The 18,913-nt window shown below is 36.6% G+C and overlaps 1 protein-coding gene across 2 annotated transcripts in view; it reads right to left on the bottom strand.

The window, feature by feature from the left end:
* FAM169A (family with sequence similarity 169 member A) overlaps window positions 1-18,913 on the bottom strand; it is a 39,379-nt gene that overhangs the window by 9,587 nt on the left and 10,879 nt on the right. For both annotated transcript variants that reach the window (XM_008691660.1, XM_040622184.1), the window contains 3 exons: window positions 8,190-8,369; window positions 1,644-1,772; window positions 1,009-1,121 (listed from right to left, as the gene is read on the bottom strand). In XM_008691660.1, coding sequence (XP_008689882.1) covers window positions 1,009-1,121; window positions 1,644-1,772; window positions 8,190-8,369 — 422 coding nt within the window. The remainder of the gene's footprint in view (window positions 1-1,008; window positions 1,122-1,643; window positions 1,773-8,189; window positions 8,370-18,913) is intronic.

The following is an 18,913-nucleotide window of genomic DNA, read 5'->3' as shown; positions in this document are numbered from 1 at the left end:
TATTCTCATTTACACAACCCATTTAAAATTATTTGGCTTATTCTTAAGGTAAATCATTGCTCTCATCACGTTTTGGGAAAAGATTTTTTCTACATTCCCTGATTTTATGATGTATGACCAATGCTAAATAAATTTAATTATATCTGAGGAATTTGGACCACAATATATTCAAACCCAGGCTTATAAAAACAAAAAATCTACCTCCCTACAGATAATTACATGATTTACATCATCCTTAAAAACGTTTCCAAAAAGTTCAGTCGACACTCACGCTAATTAAGGCAAGAAAAAGCGGCAGAAATAATTCCCCAAAGCACTTGTCCCTGAAAGGTTCACCTAGTACTTTCGAAGTGCATTACATTCTACAAAGACCTAGCATATATAGACTCAAACTTTCCACAACAACTTCATAACCTTTGACCTATTTCTAATTTCACTTCTAAAATTTTACCAGTGCAAAGAAAGAATTAGATAGGCAAAAAGATGCATGTATAAATGTGTTCACTGCTGGGCCACTTAGCAAAACACTTAAGTATAATATGTTAAAGAAATAAACAATGGTATTTACATATAATAAATAGTATGCTGCTTTTTAACAATTATGTTTTAAAACAATAATGCCATGGAAAATGCTTACAATATTATATTGATGGAGGAAAAAACAGAAGCAGCATAACAGAAAACAAATACGTATGCATATACATGTTTTATAATATATATTAAATACAAATACAAAAATGTTAACAGTTGCTATATCTGGGGTAGTGGGATTACAGATTTTTATTTTCTTCTATGTTATTTTGTGTGATTCCAAATTATTTTTCAAAGAAAATTAAGTCCTAAGTAAGCCATTAACAGGAGATACCAAGAAAACTAACAGAGTAAAAATTTTTAAATTATATACCTTGATGAATAAACTTTAACATTTACAAAATTAAATATTAGCTGAATCTAGTTTAAAGAACAGAAAAATTATTATTTCCTACAATAAACATACAGTGTACCTACAGTTAGCTGCATCTCACTAGACTGATTGTCTTCAGTTTCTGCTTCATATTCTGGAACAGATGCAAGACCATATTCTCCAGACATAGGTCTTTTAGCTTCATTTTGAGAAACTGCTGTGTATAGAAGAATTTTAAAAATTGTAACCCAATCAGTATTTGGTTTTAACTGTAACATGATTTGTACCGATTCTCATAAAAGCCCTGAATAGCATCCTGAACAGAAGGGTGCTGAAAATCTAGGTGTGGAATATCTCCTTCACCAATATCTTATAATGAAATCTTGCAATTATAAAAGTGTTAATCTGTATTTAGTGACTTTGAGGAAAGATGCATGAGACCAGGGACTACTCTTTAATTCTGTGATGCCTATTCTATGCTGATTCAGTATTTGTGTTTCCTTCTTACCCACCAATTCCTAGAATGTTAGATTCTGCTGGGCTATTATAATTCTAGGTCCTCTTATTATTAATAAATCAAATGTTAATACATAACAAAAATTCAACTTTAGAAAGAGGGTCTGTTACTAGAGAGGTCACACTACAATATACCGTAACTCTGGACTAAGAGACACAAACATTAAAAGGCTCTGCTCTTTAAGCCTGACGTGTGTTCCAACCTGAAACCTGTAATTCTTACCTGTAATTTTAAATGTTTCTCTCTGTAATGCTCTGGTGACCGGTATTCGTTGGTACCAGTGTCCAACACCTTCAACCTCCCACAGGAGTTCATGGTCTCCTGGATACTTTTCAAAGTACTGCTTGCAAGCTGAAAAATACATTTAGAATTTTCTAGAAATCCCAAATATAAACTGTTTTGGAAAACAGAAAGAAGACAGAAAGTAAGCTGCCCAACTCACTTAACGGTGCTAGCATACGTAACACTAATGCAACTCAATTACACATCAGTCTCGCTAATGAAAATTTTAACATAAACAAACAATAAAAATCCTATTAGAAGATGTGCTTCACCTTTAAGGAGAAGATTACTAAATATTACCACGGGGAATAAAATTAGAATAAAATGATTACTTGATTCAATAATATATAACCACCAACTCTCACCAATTATTTGGTAAATTCCATGAAATTCTAAACATTCCCAACAAGTTTATTTTTTAAGGGAACTTGTCAAAACTTGACACCAAACGCAAAATGAAGGAAGAAAGGGTTAAGAAAGGATATGGAAGAAGTAGAAGAAGAAAAGGAAAAAGAAAAATTAAAATACCAGGGGGGAAAAGCCCACCAGGAAAGAAGCACACATACACTAAAAACCTGGCAAATAACAGAGGAGGCATTACATCTCAGTGCAGAGTAGATCAACTATCAAAATAAAAATGCTAGAACAAAAATCCATATAGAAGAAAATAAAGTTGGATCCTGACCTCACATCAACACCATTCACAAAATTAAATTCTAGATGGATTCTAAGATCTACTAGGAAAAGCAAAATGTTTAAAGGAAAACATAAGATAATACCTCCCAGACATAACGGTGCTAAAAGATTTCTTATGAAAGATACAAAAATCATATTCCATAATGAAATATTATGATAAACTTCTTAGAGTTTTAAACTTACTATCAGGAACTGTGCAAGAGAACTTTCTACTATGATGGAAATGTCCTGTATTAGCAATGCCCAATACAGTAGCCACTAGCCACATGTGGCTACTGAATGAATGTTAAATTTAATTTTAATTAAACTGAAATTAAATCTAATTTATATTAGTGACTGCTGTACTGGACTGCATAGTTTTATATTAAAAAGATACCATAAAGACACAGGAGATTCTCAAAATAAAACAAAGGACTAGTATTCTCAGCATATTAAAAATCCTAAAATTGAATTAGAAAGACAAAATGATCCCCAAAAGAAACTGGCAGATGCTATGAAAAGGAAATTTACACATCATGAAACCTGAAAGCTCACGTAACAAAGGTAAAGATGGCAAACCTCACTAGCTGCCAGGGAAATGCAAGATGAAACAACTAGATACCATTTTCACACCTATCAGATAACCCAAGCATCCAAAGAATAAGGAAAATGGAAACTACATTCTCCTGGTGTGAGAATAATTTTTCAATAGTTAGTAAAGTTGAAAAGACATATTGTATGCTCCAATTCTACTACTGGGTATATACCCTAATGACTTACACATATGCACAAGAAGACTTCTGTAATATTCATCACAGGGCTGTTTTTAAACAGGCGTGGGGAGTTCAACCTAAGAGCCCATCATTAAGGGATACATGAATAAATTATAAAATGTATACAATAAAACACCACACAGAAGCTACAACAAATTACAGCTATATATTAACAATGATAAATCTATTAAAAAGATCAGTAAAAAAAACAAGTTAGTGTATGTACAAATGGTATCACATAAAAAGTTTAAAAACACATTAAACAAAATGATGCAGCCTCTGTGGAATAGTTTGCCAATTCCTCAAAAAGTTCAACATAGAATTACCATATAACTCCACAATTCCACTCACAGCTATATATCCGAAAGAACAGAAAGCAGGGACTCGAACAGTTATCTGTATACCAATGACCATGGCAGCATTGTTCACAATAGCCAAAAGGTAGAAAGAACCCAACTGTCCGTCCATCAGAAGACGAATGGATGAATGAATAAAATGTGACATGTACACACAATAAAAATATATTCAGCCACAAAAAGGAATGGAATTTTTTTTTAAGATTTGAGAGAGAGAGAGAGAGAGAGAGAGCATGCACAAGCAGGGGGAGGGGCAGAGGGAGAATTCTCAAGGAGACCCCCCCCACTGAGCAAAGATCCAGACATAGGACTTGATCCCATGACCCCGAGATTGTGACGGGAGCCAAAATCAAGAGTCAGCTGTGGGGTGGTTGGGTGGCTCAGTCAGTTGAATGTCTGACTCTTGGCTCCAGCTCAGGTCATGTGACATCAAGCCCCGCATAGGACTCCATGCTCAGTGCAGAATCCCCTTGAGTTTCTCTCTCCCTCTCCCTTTGCTCCTCCCTACTCTCTATGCATGCACACACACTCTCTCTCAAATAGATAAATCTTCAAAAAAAAAAAAAAAAGAGTCAGCCACTTAACCGACTGAGCCACCCAGGGACCCCAGGAAAGAAATTTTGATATATACTACAACATGGATGGTTCTTAAATACTATGCTAAGTGAAATAAGACACGCATAGAACAACAAATATTGTATGATTCCACTTCTATGAGGTATCTAGAATGGGCAAATTCACAAAGACAGAGAGTGAATGTGACTAATACCACTGATGCACAACTACAAATAGTTCGAATGATAAATACTATGTTATATATAGTATAGCCCCCCCCCAAATTTAAGCAAACTAGGGGCACCTGGCTGGCTTAGTCAGTAGAGCATGCAACTCTTGATGATCTTGGGGTTGTGTGTTTGAGCCCCACATTGCATGTGGAGATTACTTAAAAATAAAGTCTTTAAAAATTGGGACACTGGGGTGGCTCAGTCAGTTGAGCGTCTGCCTTTGGCTCAGGTCAGGATCAGGTCCTAGGATAAGCCCTGCATCAGGCTCCATGCTCAGTAGGGAGTCGGCTTCTCCCTCTCCCTTCCCCACACCCCCCCATTGCTCCTGAGCTTGTGTGCTCACTCTCTCCCCCCCCCACTCAAATGAATAAAATCTTAAAAAAAAAAAAAACAAATATACTCAAACATATACATATACAAATTTAATGTATGATCTAGATTAAGAGTTAGGAAACTTTTTCTTAAAGGGGCAGACAGTTAAGTATTTTAGGCTTACAGGCCATATGGGCACTGTCATAACCAACTCTGACATTTTAGTGCAGAAGAAGCCACAGACAATATGTAAATGAATGAAAAGCTGTGTTCCAATAGAATTTTATTTACAAAAAGAATTAGAAGGTCAGTGGACCACTGTTTGCCGACCTGATATAGATATAAATGCAAATCAGTGAAGATAAACTATTCAACAAATAATACTAGAGCAACCATATACCTGTCAGGTAAAATAAAGTTGGACCTGTACCTCAAAAAGTACACCAGGATAAATTCCCAACAGGTAAGATTCATGAGACCTTATTCATTCCATGTCTTTAGGTACCGGTACACAATAGTACTGTATAAATTAACTTCTCGTAGTTAATCATCTACTCATGCCTGAGATCAAGCCCATCCATACTTGGCACTCGTCACCTATTTGTGGAATGAATAAATTCTCTTTTTAAAGCTCACAATATACAACACTATGGTCTTTTCTAAATCATTAAAAATATTCATGAAAACAATTCAAGACCACCAAAGAATACTGGACATCTAGCAGCCTCAAGGAACTACTAATTGAGTTGTAAGAGAAAATCAAATGGAAATCCAAGTTCTTCAAATATAATAAGCATTGTACAAGACAGATAGGAAGAGCAAGAAACAGAAAATGGAGATGCCACACATAGTCTAAAATTTTTCTATTTTCAATATATTCCTTCATTTTCACACTTCAAAGAGTCTTATTCATAAAATTATACAAATGAGATCAATAAAATATTATCAGGCAATCTCCTGCCTAAATTGAAGGATAAGAGGAGTTAGAGCACACTTGGACTATGCAAAAATAGACATACACCTGTAATTCTTTTGGTATTCAATGTATCATTAGAATTAGAAAAGACTATCTTTTTTAAAGATTTTATTTATTTATTTATTTGACAGAGAGAGAGAGACAGACAGCGAGAGAGGGAACACCAGCAGGGGGAGTGGGAGAGGAAGAAGCAGACTCCCAGTGAAGGAGCCCAATGCAGGGCTCGATCCCAGAACACCAGGATCACGCCCTGAGCCCAAGGCAGAGGCTTAACGACTGAGCTACCCAGGAGCGCCAGAAAAGAGTATTTTTTAAAAAGATTTTATTTATTTATTGGAGAGAGAGAGTACACAAGCAGGGGGAAGGGGCAGGGGGAGAAGCAGACTCCCCACTGAGCAGGGAGTCTGACACGGGCTTGAGGCCAGGATGCTGAGATCAAGAGCTGAGCCAAAGGCAGCTGCCCAACTGACTGAGCCACCCAGGCACCCCAAAAAAGAATAAGTAATAAGAGATTCTGCCTACAGTGGGTGTGTTTACATTCCTTCCCAAATTCAGTAAAGCTGTAATTAGATTTTAAGGATAAAGCCATTTTCAGATTATCCAGTTGTATACAGGGTTCATGCTTTTCTCATGTATGGGTCTACACAGAAACTATAATTCAAGATGGGCACACAACACTTGGTTCTTGTTTCTGAATTTCTGATATTAAAAAGGGGGAGCAAACTTAGAACAAAAATATATTTTTAGTGGAAATAAACATCTCCAGTTAGATTAAAATCAATGGTAAATTACATTTTAATGAAGTTTTCAAGTAAATTACCTTCCAGGATTAAATCTTACTTCATTAAGAGAAAAGCAGTAGTTTGGGATTTACATTTATAAATGCACATATAAATTCACCAACAGTTTTTAAGTATCACATGGTATACTCATACAATGGAATACTAAACAGCACTGAAAATGAATAAACAGAGCTATGTGAATCCACAGGAATGAATCTCATAAATATACAAATCAAACTGTAGGAGAATTCATACAGTATATGTCATTTATATAAAGCTCTTTTTAAGATTTTTCTTATATATTTGAGAGAGAACACACAAGCAGGGAGGGGTTGCAGAAGGAGAGGGAGAAGCAGGCTCCTTTATAAGTCTAAGAGGGACACCTGGGTGGCTCAGTCAGTTAAGTGATTTTGGCTCAGGTCATGATCTCAGGGTTGTGAGATCGAGCCCTGCATGAGGCTCTGGGCTGGGCAAGGAGTCTGCTTAAGGTTCTCTCTCTTCCTCTCCCTCGGCCCCATCCCTGCCCCTCATGCATGTGCATTCGTGAACACCTCTGTCTCTCTCTCCGTCTCTCCACCTCTCAAAAAGAAAAAGTCTAAGAAATACATGGGGAAAATAAATGCCAAATTAAGGTAGTGCTTATTTCAGGGAAGGGAGCGAGCTAATTGGGTAGGTGTACAACTGTACTGGCAGTGATCCATTTCTCATGGATGGTACATGTTGGATGGTTCATGAGTATTTGTTGTCTTATTCTTTACATGTTTTTATACATCTGAAATTACTTTTCTCTTTTTAATTTTAAAAGCTACCATAGAGAACCTAAAGAAATGGCCAAAGGATCTAAATATACATTTCCCCAAAGAAGATACAGAAATAGCCAATTAGCATATGAAAAGATGCTCAACATCAAATGAAAATCAAAACTATAAGATGCCACTTTATACCCACAAGAATGGCTGTAATCAAAAAGATAGTAACAAGTGTTGTTGAGGATATGCAGAAATTCTAACTCTCATACACTATTTATGGGAATGTAAAATGGTATAGTTGCTTTGGAAAACAGTTTGGCATTCCTCATAATGTTAAATATAGTCACCATATGACCCAGCAATTCCATCCACACGTAAGTGCAGAGATAGGTCCACACAAAAACTATACAAATGTTCACAGCAGCATTATCCATAACAGCTAAAAAGTGGAAACAACCCAAAAGTCCATCAACTGATGATGGATAAACAAAATGTACCATATCCATAAAACAGAATATTATTCATCCATAAAAAGGAATGAAGCACTGATTCATTCTACAACATAGATGAACTTTAACAAAATTTATGCAAAATAAAAGCAGCTAGACAAAAAGGGCTTATAATATAATCATACCACATGATTACATTTATATGAAATGTCAAGAACGGGTAAATCCATAAAGAAGAAAAAAGAACAGTGGTTGCTAGGGGATGAAGGAGTGGGGGAATGAAGAGTGAGTACTAGCTGGTACAGGGTTTCTTTTGGGGTAATGAGCACGTTCTGGAATTAGATACTGGTTATGGTTGCACAGCTATGAATGCAATAAAAACCACTGAATTATACACTTTAAGAGGGTGAATGTTATCATATATGAATTATATGTCAACTTTTTAAAAAAGTCACCACAACTCCAAAAAGCCATATACATAAGACAAGGACACATTTGCAAAATGAAGCCCTTAGGGACCCAAAGAATCCAAGTGTAGTTAATAATGATATATGCACATTTACCGTACCCTGCAGAAACAACTCCGAAGTGAGACTGAGACAAGTTTAACATTTTTTAACTTAATTTACCTGTATACATGAGAGAAGAGAGTGGATACCGCAAGCCAAGAGCATCTTCTGTAAAGGAGTCAACAAAGTCCTCCAGCATATGAAGCCCAAAATCTTTGCCTCGGTATTTCTTTCTTACAAACATTGTATCAAGAACTGGCAGTTGGTAGCTTTGGGTAAGAAATGAGGTACATATGCTTCCTGCAGTCATAAGAAAAGAAACCCAACAATACTTTTCACATTAAAAGGCCATAAATGTGTATATGTTTAAAGAGTATGAGTTAACATGCTAAAAATGGTTGGTTTTCCCTACATCAAGAGTGTATTAAAGAAATGTATCAATTTCATAATATTAAATGCTTCCCAGCTGCTATTACACATCACAATGTATACATGTGATAATGAGAAGAGGTATGTATTTTCTCTGTCAACAGTATCATCTAAGTTGCTATTACCATTTTATGAAGTATATACTAGAATATGCATTGCTGTCTATAGACCTGCACAACTTTAAAACTCATCAACTATTACATTTTAAAACTGAAAGAGCATGTGATGACTATATATAGTATATGACGCACCAAGTACCTCATTACAACTTCAGTAACTGAACAGCCATCTATCCCTTTTTCTCTAGTGAGTCGTCTCATTTTTATCTACTCCGTGATGGCAAAAAAGAAATCAGTTTTCCAGATTTTTAAGGACTATGGATTAGGACTAAATGGAATCATCTGTCTTAGAAATGGCTAAGTCAGCAATCTTTTTGCCGTAAATGTATTTTTTTAAATATCCCATATGCTTAAGGTTAAACAGGAGAAGTAACTTACAGTAACTAAATATGCCTCTTCTATTACACAGCTATGGTGATTTGTCTTTTTAAGAACCCTGATTTGTGTTCTGATCCTCCAATTAGATGTGTTAGCTTCTTTAACACATTTTAAGACAGTATATAAGTTGTGGACATCACAGTGGGGCAACCCACTCTCTATTAATTGCAGAAATAGTTCACAGGTATCAGTCAATACTCTACTCTTTTTGTGCCTCAAATTTAAAAAAAACCCTATTGTTCTCAGTCAGATTATTCATATAGTTCACATAATTCTAATAATGCAGTTCAAGGAAGATATAAAATTTCAGGTAACAAACATCTCACAAATGGACTTTTACCAATCGTATCATTTGATGAATTGGTCAATAAAACAAGATCTTTTTTAGTTGAACCAAATAATCTGAATTATTTATGACTAAACTGGAGAAATTACAGTAACTTTCTGCAATAGTCTCCAAGACTATCAGCTACTTTAAGCTTAGAATAGGTAATTCTCATTGCTTAGATCTTAACTGCTGATAATTCAGCTAGGATATTTCTATGGCTTAAATGGGCTTATAGAATGGCTACAGTTAACAATGCTGTCTACTTGAAATTTCCTAAGGAAGTATATATTCAGTGTTATCACTACAAAAAAAAAAAGAAAGAAAATGGTAACTGTGCAGCAATATCTTTTAATTAGCTTGATTTTGGTGAATATTTCACAATGTATACATATATCAAATTATCAAGTTGTACACCTTAAATATGTATCACTTTTAATTGTCAATTTTACTCAATAAAGCTGAAATATACAAATAAGTTACTTGTAAGAGTCTAACTGGTAGTCTCACCAACAAGCTACTATGACCATAATTAATTTTTAATGCCTTGAAATCAGAGTCTTTTCATAATAACTGCTAGTAGTGATTACAAAATCAAAAGAGACATTACTTCATAAGCACTAGTAGTTCAAAGGAGAAAGCAAAAATGAAAAGTGAAAGCACTATCTAGTTCTAATTTTCAATACGGAGTCTGAGGATTTATGGCTGTTTACTATTGTACATGCTTCAGGTTCCTGACAAAAGTATAGTAATTATATGAAGGAAATTATCCACAAATTGATTTTTTTTCCCACACAAACATTTCTTCTACTAGAGAAGAGGTAAATTCCAGCATCTTATATTGTTAAAAATGGTAAATTTATGGAACTAGTAGTATTCACAAAGTTTAAAGTTCTTCTATTATTTATTTGTCATGTACATATTCATTGTACATGAATTCAAAATTCATACAGAAATGCAAAGGACTGCAGAAAAGATGCCGATTCTCTCCCTTTACCTAAAAACTTATACAGTTGACCCTTGAACAACTTGGGAGTTAGGGGCACTAACTAACTCAGGGCGGTAACCCTGAGCAGCTGAAAATCCACGTATAACTTTTGACTCCCCCAAAACTTAACTACTAACAGCCTACTGCTGACTGGAAGCCTTACTGATAACAGTCAATTCACACATACTCCGTATGTTACATGTATCATATACTATATTCTCCCAATATTGTAGGCTGGAGAAAATAAAATGTTATTAAGAAAGTCATTAAGAAGGGTGCCTGGGTAGCTCAGTCGGTTAAGTGTCTGACTCTTGGTTTCAGCTCAGGCCATGATCTCAGGATCCTGGGATTGAGCCCTGTGTCGGCCTCCACACTCAGTGCAGAATCTGCTTGTCCCTCTTTCTCCTTCTCTACTCCTCTCTCTGCTTGTGCGCTCTCTAATAAAATCTTTTTAAAAAGGCATAAGAAAGAGAAAATACACTTATAGTACTGTACTATATTTATTGGAAAAAAAACCACATATAGTAGACCCATGGAGTTCAAACCTGTGTTGTTCAAGGGGCAACCATACTTTGTATAAGTGTTCTATCAGTATACAAAGATATCAAATAAGAGCAGAAAAACTTCCCATGTTACCAGAGATTCTTCAGACCCATCAACGGCTGTAGACAATAGCACAATTATCTAGTAAAGCAAAACCACAACCTAACTTAGATGAAGTTTTCATTAAATTAAATTTACTAACTGTAATTAAATTAAATTTAGCACCGCACATGGTAGATTGAATACTCATAATCCTCAAAATTCTTTTCATCTTTGACCACCTTCCTCTTCTATATATTCTCTCTGGGAAATCTCACCTTCTCCCAAGGCTTCTACCATTTATCTAAATGTTGATAACCAATAATCTTTAAATTCTGTAATGAATGAGACTTTTCCAAGAGTAAGAATGAAAGAGCCTACATAAATGTAAATATACAAAAATCACAGGATTAGTTCGGTAAATAGAGAAAAAACATTTGACAAAATCCAACACCTTTCATGATAAAAATACTCAATGTCCTAATCTGATAAAGGGACTTACGAAAAACCCACCACTAACATCACACTTAATGGTGAGAGACTCGATGGTTCCACCTAAGATCAGGAACAAAACACAACTGTTCACTCTCACTGCGTCTATTCAACACAGTAGTGGAGGTTCTAATTAGGCAAAAAAGGGAAATAAATGGCAGCCAGACTAAAAAGAAAGAAGTAAAACTATATTTATAGATGACATCATTTTATATATAGAAAATCTTAAGGAACCTACTAAAAAATTATTAAAACTGATAAAAGGCAGTTCAGCAAGGTTGCAAGATCAATATATAAAAATCAATTGTATTTCTATATACCAGCAATGAACAATTTGAAAATGAAATTAAAGAAAACAATTCCAGGGTCATCTGGGTAGCTCAGTCAGTTGAGCATTTAACTCTTGATTTTGGCTCAAGTCATGGTCTCAGGGTCATGAGATCAAGCCCCACATCAGGTTCCACAGTCAGCACAGAGTCTGCTTAAGATTCTCTTCCCCTCTATCCATCCCCCCATTCACACACTCTCTCTCCCTGAAATAAAATCTTTAAAAATTTTTCATTTATTACCGCATTAACGAATAATAAAATTCTTACAATTAAAATAAGTGCAAAACTTGTATGCATACTAACAACTATACACATTCTTAAGAGAAATTAAAGAACATCTAAAAAAATGGGAAGACAACCACGTTCATGGATCAGAAGACTTAACGCTATTACATGTCAATATATTCCCCAAATTGACCTAAAGATTCAAAATTCTCAGCTAAATCTTTTTTGCAGAAATTGACAAGGTGATCCTAAAATTCATACAGAAATGCAAAGGACTGCAAAAAAGCCAAAACAATTGTAAAGAAAAACAAAGTTAAAGGACTCACATTTGCCATTTTAACACTTACAAAGCTGCAGTAATCAAAACAGTATGGTACTGTCACAAGAACAGTTAAAAAGATCAATGGAACAGAACTAAGGGGCCAGAAACAAAACCTCTTATTTATGGTTAGCTCATTTTTGACAGGGGTTCCAAGGAAATTCTACAGAAAAAGAAGAGTCCTTTCATTGACTAGTCCTGAGACAACAAGATATTCACCTAGGCAAAAAGAAAAAAAAAAAAAAAGATGCTGGACTCCCTTCCTCACACCATATACACATACTAACTGCAAGTGGATCATCACCTAAATTTAAGACCTAACACTATAGAACTCCAGGAAGAAAACATAGCAATAAATCTTTATCACCTTAGATTAGACAAAGTTTTCTTAGATAAATACCAAAAGTGACAAAGATAAAATAAATTGGATTTCATCAAAATTTTAAAATTCTGTGTTTCAAAGGATACCATCAAGATAGTGAAAAGACACTCCTATAAAATAGGAGAAAATATTTCCAAATTATGTATGTCCAAGAAACTTGTATCTAAAATACATAAGAATGCTTATAACCCAATAATAAAAAGACAAGTAAAACCCAATTTTGAAATGAGCTAAGAATTTAAATACATATTTCTCCAAAGAAGTCAGGTATATGAAAAAATGTTCAATGTCACCAATCAACAGGGATATGCAAATCAAAACAACAAAGAAGTATCACTTCACACCTATCAGAATGACTATTACCAAACAAACAAACAAACAAAAAAACCAAAGATAACAAGGGTTATGGGAAACTGGAACCTGTTGTACACTGTTGATGGGAATACAAAATGGTATAGCCACTATGGAAAGCAGTACAGAAGTTCCTCAAAAACTCAAAGATTGAATTACCATATCATCCAGCAATCCCACTTCTGGGTATTTATGCAAGAACTGAAATCAGGATCTCAAAGAGATGTCAGCAATCCCATGTTCATTGCAGCACTATTCACAATAGCCAAGATGTTATGACAACCTAAATATCCACTGATGGATAAATGAATACAGAAATGTGGTATACACATACAATGAAATAATATTCATTTAAAAAATAAATCTTGTGATATACGACAACATGGATGAAACTTCAGGACATTATGCTAAGTAAAATAAGCCAGCCATGGAAGTACAAATAGTGTATGACTCCAACTATATAAGGTATCTAAAACAGTCAAACTAAAGAAGCAGAAAACAGAACTATGTTCACCAAGGGCAGGTGAGACAGAAATGGGAAGCTGCCAATCAATGGGTTTTAAGCTTCATCAATGCAAGATTAGTAAATTCTACAGATCTGATGTATAACATTATTCCTATAGTTGACAATACTGTATCCTACAATACAATAATCTTAACAATTCTGCAATACAAGAATCTTAACAGATTCATAAAATCCGTTAAGAGTGGATCTTACATTAAGTGTTTTTAAATCAATAAAGATTAATCACTTTATAATAGAGTGAATTTTATGATATGTGACTTTTGAAAATAACCACAGTGGGTGAAAGAATCCAGGCTAAAACAAACAAAAATGTACATACTGTAATGATCACATCTTATAAAATTCCAGAAAAAGCAAGCTAATGTATAGTAATAGACTGCAGATAAGTATTTGCTTGGGGATTCATAGCGGGAGGAGGGATGTTACAAAGGAGCAAGAGAAACTTTTGAGGATAATGGGTATGTTTATTATCTTGATTGTGGTTAACAGTTTCACAGCTGTAAACATAGATCAAAACACAACAAATTGTAAATTTTAAATATGGGCAATTTTTTTTAAATGTAAGTTATACCACAATAAAGCTGGGGGGGAGTGGGAAAAAAAAGACAACCCAATTTAAAAATGGGCAAAGGGGGGCGCCTGGGTAAGCTCAGTCGTTAGGCGTCTGCCTTCGGCTCAGGGCGTGATCCCGGAGTTCTGGGATCGAGCCCCATGTCAGGCTCTTCCGCTGGGAGCCTGCTTCTTCCTCTCCCACTCCCCTGCTGTGTTCCCTCTCTCGCTAGCTGTCTCTCTGTCACATAAATAAATAAAAAAAAAATGGGCAAAGGATCTAAGTACACATTTTCCCAAAGAAGACACACAAATGGCCAATACACACATGAAAAGATGCTCAACATCCTTAGCCATTAAGGAAATACAACTGAAAATGACAATTCCATGATACTTCATATCTACTACACTGCCTAAAATCAAAAAGGTAAATAAAAACAAGCGTTGGTGAGGATGTGGAGAAAATGCAATCCTGGTACATTGCTGACAGGAATGCAAAATGGTTCAATCACTTGGAAAACCATTTGGCAGCTCCTCAAAAGGCCAAACTTAAGGGGCGCCTGGGTGGCTCAGTCGTTAAGCGTCTGCCTTCGGCTCAGGGCGTGATCCCGGCATTCTGGGATCGAGCCCCACGTCAGGCTCCTCCGCTAGGAGCCTGCTTCTTCCTCTCCCACTCCCCTTGCCTGTGTTTCCTCTCTCGCTGGCTCTGTCAAATTAAATAAAATCTTTAAAAAAAAAAAAAAAAGGCCAAAGTTAAGAGTTACCATATGACCCTGCAATTCCACTCTTAGGTATATACCCAAGAGAAATAAAAACACATCTACACAAAAACCTGTACACAAATATTCACAGCAGCATTATTTAAAACAGCCAGAAAGTAGAAACAATTCAAAAGCCCAACAAATGATGAAAGACAATATTGGTACATCCATATAATAGGGCATATTATTTGTCCATAAAAAGGAATGAAGTGGTGATAACATGCCGTAACATGGATAAAATTTGAAAATAGTACTCTAAGCCAAAGAAGCGAGACAAAAAAACTACTGTCTGACTGTATTACTGTACAACTCCATTTACATGTGCAGAATAGACACATCTACAGAGACAGAAATCTAGAGAGACAAGCTACTGGTTGCCTAAGGCCAGTGCTGAGGGAGTTGAAAGTGACTACCAATGAGTACAGGGTTTCCTTTTGGGGATATCAAAGTGATCTAAAATTGATTATGATGAGAGCTGTACAATTTGGTGAAGCTACTAAAAAAAATTTTGAATTGTATAATTTACATGGGTGAATTGTATGGAATGTGAATAGTACCTCAATAAAGCTATTAAAATTTTAAAAAGAACTGGGGCGCCTGGGTGGCTCAGTCATTAAGCGTCTGTCTCCCGGCCCAGGGCGTGATCCCAGAATCCTGGGATCAAATCCCGCATGGGGCTCCCTGCTCCGCTGGGAGGCTGCTTCTTCCTCTCCTTCTACCCCTGCTTGTGTTCCCTCTCTCGCTGGCTGTCTCTCTGTCAAATAAATAAATAAAATCTTTAAAAAAAAAATTTAAAAAGAACAGGCGCCTGGGTGGCTCAGTCGGTTAAGCGGCCAACTCTTGGTTTCAGCTCAGGTCATGATCTCAGGGTAGTGAGATTGAGCCCTGCATGGGGCTTTGTACTAAATGGGGAGTCTGCTTGAGATTCTCTCTCTCCCTCTCTTTGCTCCTCCCCACACACATGTGCTTGCCCTCTCAAAATGTTCCAAATCTTCAAAATATTTTTAAAAATTAAAAAAATAAATAATACATGTGATTTCAATAAACCATTTATAATCAGATTTTTCATAGATACTCCCCAAACCTCATCTTCCCTTAGTTGACCAATTTTTCAGTAAATCTCATCACCCCCACCCAGCTGCTTATAGCAAAAAGTCAAGAATTCAACCTTGACTTATTTCCTTCATAGCCATGTACAATCCATCAAAAATCCTGCAACAGTAGCTTCATAATTTATCTCAAATATGATGACTTCTACCCCTACCTCCCTTGTCCAAGCCACCATCACCTCCTGCCAGGCACTCTCTGCCTCTTAACTAACTAAACTCAATTCCAGTATCCCCTCTCCCGATTTCTCACACAACAGAGTTAGTTACCTGTTTTAAAGGCAAAACAGGTTGTGTTATGCCCACGTTCAAAACCCTTCAATAGATTTTCATTACCCACAGAATAAATTCAAACTCTTTCCTTGGCCTATAAGATCATTCAGGATATGGCCCTGCTTCTCTCTACCCCGTATCACACACGCTCTCTACTTTAGCCACTGGCTCTCTTGCTTTTTCTCAAACACCCTGAACTTGCTTCTGCCTCAGGGCTTCTGCATTTCAGTTCTTTGCCTCAAAACCTTTTCTCCTGAAACTTCACATATCCCATCATCCCCTTACTCCCTTCAGAGATGCTGAGCCTGACCTTACTTTTTTTTTTTTTTTTAAAGATTTTATTTATTTGACAGAGAGAGAGGCAGCCAGTGAGAGAAGGAACACAAGCAGGGGGAGTGGGAGAGGAAGAAGCAGGCTCCCAGCGGAGGAGCCTGATGTGGGGCTTGATCCCAGCACTCTGGGACCACGCCCTGAGCTGAAGGCAGCCGCTTAAGGACTGAGCCACCCGGGAGCCCCTGAGCCCGACCCATTTAAAACAGTAACTCCCCACAAACACTCTCTCTTATCTACTTTAGCTTTCTTCATAGCATTGTCTGTCTATTCACTGCCAACATCTCCTCTAAAATCTAAGCTCCATGAGGGGAGTCTACACAATTTTTATTACTAACTCAAATTCTCCCTCTTGCTCTTTCTTCTACACACCTTCTTCCCCTTTTCTCTCCTTCCCTATCTATATAGCATCTTTCAAAATAAATTTTCAAAAACTTTTCAAAATAACTTGGAAAGATGAATAAATTTTCACAAAACCATTCAGGATCTATTCAAATTCAAGAACAGATACTCTACCACACTTGAGTGACTTTCTCCCCTCATAAAATCACCATTTCTTCTTTGTCCACCAGGAATATGTCTTCCCTCACCTTCATAAATACTCATGAAGGCATCAGTGTGTGACTGTCTCCACAGAACACATGCATAATGTGAATTCTAAACAAATAATGTGATTACATCTGCATGAGAGAACTTGTCATATACCACTAGACAAGTATTCTCATCACAGTCTTGATGCTTTAAAGTCAGTTATGGCAACGTTAGCTGTTGTAACAAACCAATATGGAAAGCTTAACATAAGACTCATTTTTATTTAAGTAACAGTCCCACATAGGTGCTACTGCAGAGTGGATGGCTTTTTTTTTTTTTTTAAGATTTTTTAAAAAATTTATTTATGTGACAGACAGCCAGCGAGAGAGGGAACACAGCAGGGGAGTGGGAGAGGAAGAAGCAGGCTCCCAGCGGAGAAGCCCGATGTGGGACTCGATCCTGGAATGCCAGGATCATGCCCTGAGCTGAAGGCAGACGCTTAACGACTGCACTACCCAGGCGCCCCGAGTGGATGGCTTTCTGATGCACCATCATCCAAGAACTGTTTCAGTTACCTATTGTAGCGCAACAAACCATCCCAAAATGTACTGGCTGAAAACAAAAATTTTCATTATTTATCACAACTTTCATACAGTATCATATGGGGAACTGAAACAGCTAAAAGTCCAAACGGCTTCACTCCCACAAGATACAGTTTGTATCAGCTGCTGACTGTAAGCACAGCTAGGCTTGCCAGCTGGGAGCCTCAGTTCTCTTTAATGCAGCTGTTTGGGCTCCCTCACCGAATGGCAGTCTTGAAGTAGTTATATTTCTTACATGGCGAATTAGCTTCTAACGGTAGCAAAATGCAAACTTCCAGGCCTTCTTAAGGTTTAGCACAGTGTCACTTGTGCTGCATTCTACTGGTAAACCATGTCACAGGGCCAGCCCAGATTCAAGCAGACTACACAAGCACATACATACTGGAAACATGGTTCACTGGGGCCCACCAAAGTAACAGGAACTCAGGTTCCTTCTGTCTTGTGCCTTCTCCATTCACTAGGTCTTCAAAATCCACTGCATTCAGCAGACAGATGGAGAAAAAGAACGCATCTTAACCACTTGGATCCAACATCATACAGATCATTTTTCATTACTTTGGGAAGAACTAGTCACATAGCCCCACCTAGCTGTGAGAGTGACTGGAAAATATAATTCCTGACTGGGCAGCTATTGGCCAATGACTACAAGATAGGAGATTAAGCACAAATATTTGGTGAACAGTTGGCAGCCTCAGCTAACTTTCCCCCTTCTCTTATCTCCCAGTAGATTAACATTTCCTTTTTAAATGTCAGGAAATCAATAAGCACATCTCAGCAGATAGGCTGTTTCCAGTAACTTATATCCTCACGCCAATATTCATGAATACACACTCACTTTATATGCGTTCTGACTGATCTCATCTACATTTCAAAATTACACTGACTTCTGAGGCACCTGGCTGGCTACCTTGCAACTCTTGATCTTGGGGTTGTAAGTTCAAGCCCCAAGTTGGGTGTAGAGATTACTTAATTATAAAATCATTCATTCATACATACATACATACATACAAACAAACATACATACATAAATTACACTGACTTTTGTCAAAATCCACACCTCCCCGTGTGACCGAACTTCTATTTCTAACTATGTATGTCTACTTACTGTCCCATAGGATCACTGAACTTTACACATCAAAATTGAACTCAAGTATTACCAAATCCACTCCTCCTTCTATATTCCCAATCTTAACACCTTCCCACCTAGGCACCCAAGCCAAAACCCCCAAAAGTCACCAATGGTTCCT

Source organism: Ursus maritimus, unplaced genomic scaffold (genome assembly GCF_017311325.1).
Source record: "Ursus maritimus isolate PB19 unplaced genomic scaffold, ASM1731132v1 scaffold_5, whole genome shotgun sequence".
NCBI classification, from domain to species: Eukaryota; Metazoa; Chordata; class Mammalia; order Carnivora; family Ursidae; genus Ursus; species Ursus maritimus.
Note: the sequence above shows the minus strand (reverse complement) of the source record. Positions and strands in the feature narration are given on the sequence as shown.